Source organism: Danio aesculapii, chromosome 21, assembly GCF_903798145.1.
Source record: "Danio aesculapii chromosome 21, fDanAes4.1, whole genome shotgun sequence".
Classification (NCBI taxonomy): domain Eukaryota; kingdom Metazoa; phylum Chordata; class Actinopteri; order Cypriniformes; family Danionidae; genus Danio; species Danio aesculapii.
The window spans coordinates 11,665,860-11,674,691 of NC_079455.1; the positions used below are offsets into that span (position 1 = coordinate 11,665,860).

General features: G+C 37.2%; 1 protein-coding gene across 1 annotated transcript; it reads left to right on the forward strand.

The window, feature by feature from the left end:
- Positions 1 to 222: 222 nt before the first annotated feature.
- On the forward strand, positions 223 to 2,890 carry pou4f4 (POU class 4 homeobox 4). The gene is made up of 2 exons (XM_056446302.1): positions 223 to 506; positions 845 to 2,890. The coding sequence occupies exons 1-2, from the start codon at positions 387 to 389 to the stop codon at positions 1,754 to 1,756; spliced, it is 1,032 nt and encodes a 343-aa protein (XP_056302277.1). The 5' UTR covers positions 223 to 386; the 3' UTR covers positions 1,757 to 2,890.
- The last annotated feature ends 5,942 nt before the right edge of the window (positions 2,891 to 8,832 follow it).

Here is an 8,832-nt window from a genome sequence, read left to right on the forward strand (position 1 = left end):
GTCTCAGAGTCAAAGCCACGCCTTCTCTGCTCCAGCACACATGATGGATAATGGGACCAGAACCCCCAGAGGCGTGTTCACATCCCAAACTTACCAATAACATTTGAGGCTACTGTAATAGTAGTTGGGCGGGACCTGTACCTATATGGGCGGGGCTAAAGAGGACAGCGTTATATTTTAGGTGCCTGCGTAAATTCCTACTGTATCATAGACATTGACAGCTCGCGCCTGGCTACAGCTCAGAGCCAGCGAAGACGACTTCTCAGGCATACCTTTTCACTTTTTATCATCCAGATCATCCCTGGGCTCCGAGGTAGATACTGTTCTGGGACAAAACGGAGATAAACGAGGAAGACGAGAAGCCACCCTTTCTCACCTCTGCCATAATGATGTCCATGAATAGCAAACAGCCATTTAGTATGCATCCGATTTTGCACGAGCCTAAATACACACCTCTCCATTCCAGCTCTGAGGCTATTAGGCGAGCATGTTTGCCCACGCCCTCGGTAAGTTCAATATTTTATGTATTTCTTGTTTGCAATTCATTATCACCGCAGTCATTTGCATTGTGTAGCCGTAGTGGTAAAAACTTTTTTTCTATGGGGCAAAACATGTAAATGCGTTGGTATTTGTCATTTATTTATAAAGTGTAAACCAAATTATTCTTTGATTTACTAATTACAAAAAAATCATAAATGGATATATAGAAATAAGATATTTTAGCTAAAAGTGACCCAATGTCGTGTTATAAAACTTCTACAAATATTTCTAACTAAATGCAGTGATTTAAAACTCAAAATTCTCTAGCTGGACTATGCTTACATTTGCTCTCTCTGTCACATAGCTGCAGGGTAACATCTTTGCCGGGTTTGATGAGACCCTGCTCCAGAGAGCCGAGGCGCTGGCGGCGGTGGACATCGTCGCTCAAAAGAGTCATCCGTTCAAACCAGATGCCACCTACCACACCATGACCACCATGACAAGCATGACCTGCACGCCCACGTCCTCCTCCGGACACCTTCATCATCCGTCTGTGTTGACCTCACACCACCATCATCCCCACCACCAGCCAACCCAGGGCCTGGAGGGCGACCTGCTCGACCACCTCCCCGGCATCTCTATCGGAGGCATGCCGGGCTCCGACGTTTGCTCCACGGCTTCCCACCCGCATTCGCACATGTCCGCTATCAACCACATGCAGCATCACCACCCGCAAAGCATGAACATGCACCCCCACGGCCTAGGCTCGCACGCCTCTCTGGGCGGCGGTGGAGACTCCGAGCCAGACCCCCGGGAGCTGGAGTCTTTCGCCGAGCGCTTCAAGCAGAGGCGGATCAAACTCGGGGTCACACAGGCCGACGTGGGCTCGGCGTTAGCCAACCTTAAAATCCCTGGGGTCGGCTGCCTGAGCCAAAGTACTATCTGTCGGTTTGAGTCTCTCACTTTGTCCCACAATAACATGGTGGCCCTCAAGCCCATCCTGGAAGCGTGGTTGGAGGAAGCAGAACGGGCTCAGAGGGAGAAAATGGCCAAGCCGGAGATTTTTAACGGCGGGGACAAAAAGAGAAAACGCACTTCGATCGCCGCTCCAGAGAAGCGGTCGCTGGAGGCTTACTTTGCTGTCCAGCCCAGACCCTCGTCGGAGAAAATCGCTGCCATCGCCGAGAAACTGGACCTGAAAAAAAACGTGGTCCGCGTGTGGTTTTGTAATCAAAGGCAAAAGCAGAAACGCATGAAGTTTTCGGCCACGCACTAGGCCCGAATAATGTATTATAATAATAAACTCAATAATCAGACACACGAGTGAACAGAGCCGACAAAACTCTTCGAGGCTGAGGCGAAGCGCTTCCCACGCAGAAACAGGAGCTGGGCGTCAACATCCCAGAGACAGAAAGTGCTCCAAAAGTTTGTCGTGACAATACATGTCGAGAACAACTCGCTCTGGAAGACGGAGGACGAGAGGCAAATCAACACCGACTAAACGTTGCAATTATTGTACAAAACGAGAATTGAATAACAATGATTATTCTCTTAACTTTAAAACAACTCTTTTATATTCATCTGTGTACATACCTGTGAATACACTGCACCTCTTTGTGTGAAGAACGCATCAAAATTCTGTTTTTTAAAGGACGAATAGAAAGCAAGCTAAAACGCTGTTGTGCAAAAGATGTTCCATTCTAGAAAACTTAGTGTTGTTCTATATGCTCCAGAAGAATATCATGAAGGTTCTGTTGTGATCCATTGCATGGTTTACAATGCGTTAAGTGTTCATTTATTGTTTAGAGTTTTCATTCGTTTTGATGTATTGCAATAAGAGAGAACACGCACAGGCGAACGCACGTACACACGGACATACTTAATATACTTTTCTGTGTCTACCTCATGATTCCTGACGTCTTGACACATTCATGGTCATTTTGGAAATAGGGCGTAAATCTAGTTTTCAGTTTTGACACATTTTGGGGGAAATTAGATAGGAAGCACGAAGCGTTGTGTGTTGCAACTAATTTCACTTCAACGATGCTTTGACAATCAAATTATTTAAGAATTATTTTGTGACTAAGCCCCTTCTACTGTATGTCTCCACTTAAGTTATTATTATTAATATTATTATTATTATTATTATTATTATTATTATTACACTAAGTTTGTAGATGGGAACATTTCATTTCATGTTCAGAGATTCATTGCACTTTGTAGATATGATTGCGATTCCTTATTTGTTTTGCCTATTTATATTCTTCCTTGATTCGTTAATTTTGTTGTTTACTTATTTATTTGAGCTTAATTTATTTTCAATACCACACATGTTTCATTTGTATAAGTGTGCTTAACTGTGTCTGTGTACGCGACAGAAATTTTAATAAACCATGCACGTCTTACCTCATCTACTGCAGTGTGTTATGTGCCTAAGCTTGCTTTATTTTTCTGAGTCTGCTTTTTTTGTTTTGCTAAATGCAACACTGATTATTGGGTCATTCTTTAAATGAGAGAAAATGCATTTAGGTGGCAAGTTTATTTTAAAAACCTTTATTAGTTTTAGTTTTTTTTCAAAACCTCATGAACATTAATAAGCAGTACTGAATTCCTGCTGCGGAATTGCCATTATGCTTGATAAATACACAACGCAACGCTTAACCATTATTTGTTTCTTATTTTCAAATAGACACAGCCAGCTAATCAATCGATTGTTGTAATAAAAACGAATAAACAGATTTCACCCATAATAACCTTAAATTATTATTTTTAAATTAAGCTTTAAATTAAGTTAACAAGCGCGCTTAAATACACATTTTTGTGAATAAACTCCAAATGTTATTAATTTTTTTTTTTTTTTTTTGCAAAATATTGCGCCATTAGAGTCGGACATTAAGAAACAAGTTGTCAAGCCCGTGCTCTCTTTTGCGTTCAGCAGGTGGTTTTGAGCCCGTAAAACTCGTTATTTATGAATAATAAATATGAAGTGTTATGATACTATTGATTTTGCAAGTGTTTGTTAAGAGGAAGATATGCTATTGCTGAACGGATAGTTCATGTTGTACAAACGGATAGTTCGTGTGTTCTCGGCCTTTCCCTTATAGAAAGACACTCAGCAATATTTTAAAAAAAAATATGATAAGTAATTCAGACAAAAAGAGGTAATAAATAGACTAAATAAATTAAAATCGGCTAAAATCAGTTTTAAAGTGGCCTAATAATACCCAATCTATTTTTGTTTGTCATTTGTAACTGCAAATATATTACAATAATAAAATATACAAAAGTAAAAGTACAGCCTTCTCTGAAAAATAATTATACAAAAATATATTTCAAGTCAAATAAATAGCTTCTATAAAACTATGTAAGTAAGTAAGAATTGAAATTATTCTCAAAACTCATCCTATAAGACAGTGGTTTATTAAGTTGGTTGGTTCACAGAAAACAGGGCGGTTCTGTATAGGCGCATGTAGTAAAGCCCAATCCCACAATAGCATGCGTCTATTGTTTGATTTGAATAATTCACATTCGGAGGTCATCGTTTCTTTTGTGTTTCCTGCTGAATGAAAAAAGGCAAGAGATATTACGCAAATCAGGTTAATTAAAGGATGACAACTTTTGGAGATTTTTTAAATGCATTTATAGTGCACAATGTTACATTGAAAACTATTGTTAATACAGTACTACGTTATTGTAACGTTTTAGCAGCAAAAATAATATCCTTTGACTAGCTCACATTTGGACGCATAACATTTCTTGAAATGCTCGATACAATATACTAAAATAATCGTGCTTTAATGTTCCCACAATTGAATATTTACATAGCTCTCACCAAATTATCTACATAATTCATCAACAGTGGAAGCCACGGAACATATAGACGTCAAATGTTAGGCAATATTTTTCAGTGTGGCACCGGTTTCTTTATTTTGTAAAATGCAGCTGGAATGAAAAATACGTGTAAGTGTATATAATTCCGCTCTTAGATTTACATTCCTCCCCATGGTTCCTTACAGTCTTGTGTTTTCCATGAAGCGGAAAGCGCATTTTCATAAATAGACCTTGGCCAAGCGCTGCGTATAAAATTTTAATGAAGCAAGAGTCTTGAGTGCAGCTCGACTGAGGGCCTTGGAGAATCAGCTCTCTGGTACATGACTATGGCTCCCTCTTTCCTCACAAACATTGCAGCAACACGGCCCGTTCGACCGGCTCAGTCCATTGCTCGGCGAAAGAATTAGTCGCGAGCGTTAGCAGAAATATTGAGAATTGCTGCAGTAACGTTTCATTTATTTCCCAGACTTTGAGCCCCTGTCTTGAAACCCGACTGCGAGCGCGGTCAGTGAGTAAATAAACTTCTTTCAGTGTTTCCATCCGAGTTGCGCGCTCCCCGTGTTTTTATCCGCGTGTGCGCGCATTACGGTCAGATCACACCTCCGGCACTGGAAGCTCTAAATCAGTACAATGCAATATTTATCAAGCGCGTTAATATATAAGGCAAATACAGCGTTCAAGATATCAGAGTTCTCACAAGCTTAACGTGAAGCCTGAGCTGGTTTCTTAAAGCCAATTGTTGGGCATTTGTACTTCCTGCAATAAATAGGAACTACAAATAATAAACACGGAAAAGACAAAAGTTCTAATTGAAGGTGATGGAGGGCGACTTAAATTGATCCTGACAAGGTGAACAAGGGAATCTTTGTATCACTCGCTTGTCTTTGGTTTGAGTAACAGAGGATTAAAATTAATAAATGTATAATTGCATAATTTGATCTCTCACGAGCATGCCAGGACAGAGTGGAATTATCCATATTCGACAATAATTAAAACATGGCTCTTGTAATTACAACCCGTGTATTCTTAATCAAGCTTAATAATCAACTGAAGCAGCTGCGGCTGTTCAAAAGAGAAGCTGGGAGATCTGAATATTTGGCACTGAGACAAAGTGACTGAGAGAACGTCAAATTAATTAAAGCAGAGTAACTATCAATATCTAACTACCCGTGTAATTTGGCACTTGTCCATATTCGGCTAAACTGTTGTCAGAGGTCAAAGTTAATTATCAGCTTTACGTTATTTAGATAGAAACATCTTAAAATAAACAAGTGTAAATTAAATAAGTTTGTCATTAAGAATTAATTCAGAGCAAAACATATTAAAAATATTTAGTTTAATTATTGAATTATTTTAAATTAAATTATTATCGTAATTAATGCTTAAGTGTAATGTGAAAACTGTAAAATTCAACCCTTTTAATTTATTCGTTCATGACAAGATGTGACAGCTCTTTCTCTATTAGTTTAACTCAAAGACAATTATAGATAAATACATTTAATAGGGGGATATTCTCTTTCCCATCCCTCGGGGTAGAGAGCGAAATGAGAGACTTCTGTAAATGATTGACGGATTTTGATAGTTCAGAGTTATAAAACAGTATACAGAGCATCAAGACTTGTTGAGTAGATAACTTGTATCATTTAATTCATTCAGAAATAATTTTAGATTTTATTTACTCTTAAATTGGTTTAATTTAATGGATTAATTCCATTAAATGGATAGTCAAAAATGAAAATTCGGTCATCATTTACTCACTATTCACTTGTTCAAAAACCTTACTGAGTTTATAAGATATTTTGAAGAAAGCCGGAAACCAATAATTGACTTCCATACTGTGTTTTCCCTATATGGACGTCAGTGGTTACCGGTTTCAGCTTTCTTCAAAATATCTTCTTTTGTGTTCAACATAATAAATAAACTCATTAAGACTTGAAACCACCTGAGGGGGAGAAAATTTGTTTTCGCAAATATTTTTTTTCGCAAATATTTTGCGGGAAGATTTTCCTTTTATTAAGTCTAAACTCATCATATCTAGTTTGAAACCAACATACAATTAACAGACTAAACATAAAGAAAAATGTATCAGTGCATCACAAGTGTGCATCATTGTGTTTGTGTGTAAGTGGTCTAATGAAATGTAACCTAGGATTATAAAATGTCATATTGTCTATGATTTATATTTCTGTCCGCGCTGACCAATGAAGGGGATTGTAGATTTTCACGAGAATGCTGTAAAATCCAAACCCGTGCATGACGAGTGCTCAATATTTAAGGCATGGGAAGCATGATTTTTTAATGATATGTGCGAGATGCTTCCCTTACAATAGTGGGCGCGCTCATTCCGATACAGCTCAGTAGCGGAGAACAACGAGGTATACTGATCACATAGAAAATAAATAAATAAATAAATCATCTTGTTTATTGTAAGGGTAAACTCTGCATGTTTCAATTTTTTTCGGATTGCTAAAACCGATATACAATTGTATCACGCATTTGGAGTGCAATGTAAGATGTTTTGTATAAAAGAAACATGAAATCGTTGTCTTCGGTAACTGAACGCAATGCCAGTCAATAATAACATTTATGAGTCAGCTATATCTGATTAAACTTAATTTAACATATTCAAGTTTGTAAGTTATCTCTAATGTTGCCGTGTTGCTCCTCTGTTCTTTCAGGACCACGGACAGTTCCGTGTTAAACGTGTTAAAGAGTTGAAAAGGCCTAATATTATATTGTTGCATGTATTATTAATTGTAAAATAGTAGTATTGTTGTATTATCTCGGGCAATAAACATCAAGTTAAAATATTTTATATTAAAATGGCCAGGACACTTGTTCTTAATGACTAAATTGCAAATCAAAATTTGTAATTATGGCCCAGATAAAAACGGATAAAACAGCGAATAAAGATAGCATATACATTTATTCTTTATATTTTACTTAAACACCTATAGAGGCCCGTCATCTCTTTATTAGCATAACAACAGAATACGAAACGAGATTGTCTAAGATATTCAAAAATAATAATAAAAGAAAGAAAAAATAATAATATATATATACACATATATATATATATATATATATATATATATATATATATATATATATATATATATATATATATATATATATATGTGTGTGTGTGTGTGTGTGTGTGTGTGTGTGTGTGTGTGTGTGTGTGTGTGTGTGTGTGTGTGTGTGTGTGTGTGTGTGTGTGTGCACATTATAATGAAAATGTGTGTATTTTTTTCCAATATTAGGCCTACTGTTCAAAGTATGTATTTTCCCAATAGTAAATAATCAAAAGAAGATCAGTTATTAGATCCATAAGTCCATGCTGATGAAATAATTCCACTTCATATGTAAATCAAAACAGATAAAATGAGTTTCTCAAATTTAATTCAAAGAAATGTGTTCAAAGTAATGCGTATAAGCTTCTAATCATGTCCCATACATAATTTATTCTAAACTGACAAGATACCCTAGCACGGTCCGGTACTACAAAATAAAATCCCGTTTGTAGCTGGACACCAGTTAAACATATTCGTTTAGTTGAGGTACAAAATTAATAAAATTAAATACACTGACGGTGGATATTTTTGAGGATGCACCTCAAGAACACAGCAATTCCAATCGATTCATCAAAGCCAACAATCAAACCATGATCAGTCTGGAGGTAACACGACAGGTTCTTGAAATAAAAAAGACAAAATTAAGAATTTAGAATAGAGAAACATACATGAGTATTTAAATGTTGCCATTTAACAAGAGTACCTAAAAGAAATCTTTGATCAGCCTACATATAGACTGACGAGGAGTGAGGGTGAAATGTTCGGTGGCTGAGTGCTGTGCGCGGACCACAATTCTCTGCCCTACATTTCTGCACTTCCCAGTAGACAGGCCTCATGTCCGCCTGCTGCAAAACCCCGGCTTGAAGTGCAACGTTTTTTTGTATCGGCAATGAATAATGCAAGGCATGAAGGCCAGCGAGTATACATTTAAATACCAATTTGCTTAACCAGTGTTTTCACCCTACGCCAGCTCCACTCAGCCCAGTTATGGGTAGTTCGTGCTGGTAATTAAGAGCGAGGAAGGCAAACACCTTAACAAGAGAAATAGGCTATGTGATCATTAACGCAACCATGTTTGCTTTAGCAGGGCAAGAGGTGTGATCTCATATTTACAGCGTGTAGCCGTTTGTTTATCTGTTTTTATAAATGTAAAATAAATTAATAAATTAAATTATTTTCTTTTAACTAAACCTATTCATAGAAAGTTCAACGGCTAAAATTAGAAGATGCTGCATATTTTCTTATGATTTATAGAGGCAAAATATACACTTTGTATTTAGGCTATAACAAAATATTATTCATAAAATATTGCTGTAATTACTATAACGACAACCTTTCGTAATAGGCTGCAAATGACTTTTCCTACAGCTAAATCGGGTTTGATGGAAAATTTACACGGTGGGCATCACTGCCGGCCAGCAGGTCTGACAATAAGAAATGGCATTCG

What these genes read in the sequence shown, in the direction of transcription:
- pou4f4 (XM_056446302.1), top strand. Translation starts at nt 387, where the DNA reads ATGATGTCCATGAATAGCAAACAGCCATTTAGTATGCATCCGATTTTG. An exon ending in CATGTTTGCCCACGCCCTCG is followed by an intron (nt 507 to 844) that starts GTAAGTTCAATA and finishes TCTGTCACATAG; the next exon opens with CTGCAGGGTAACATCTTTGC.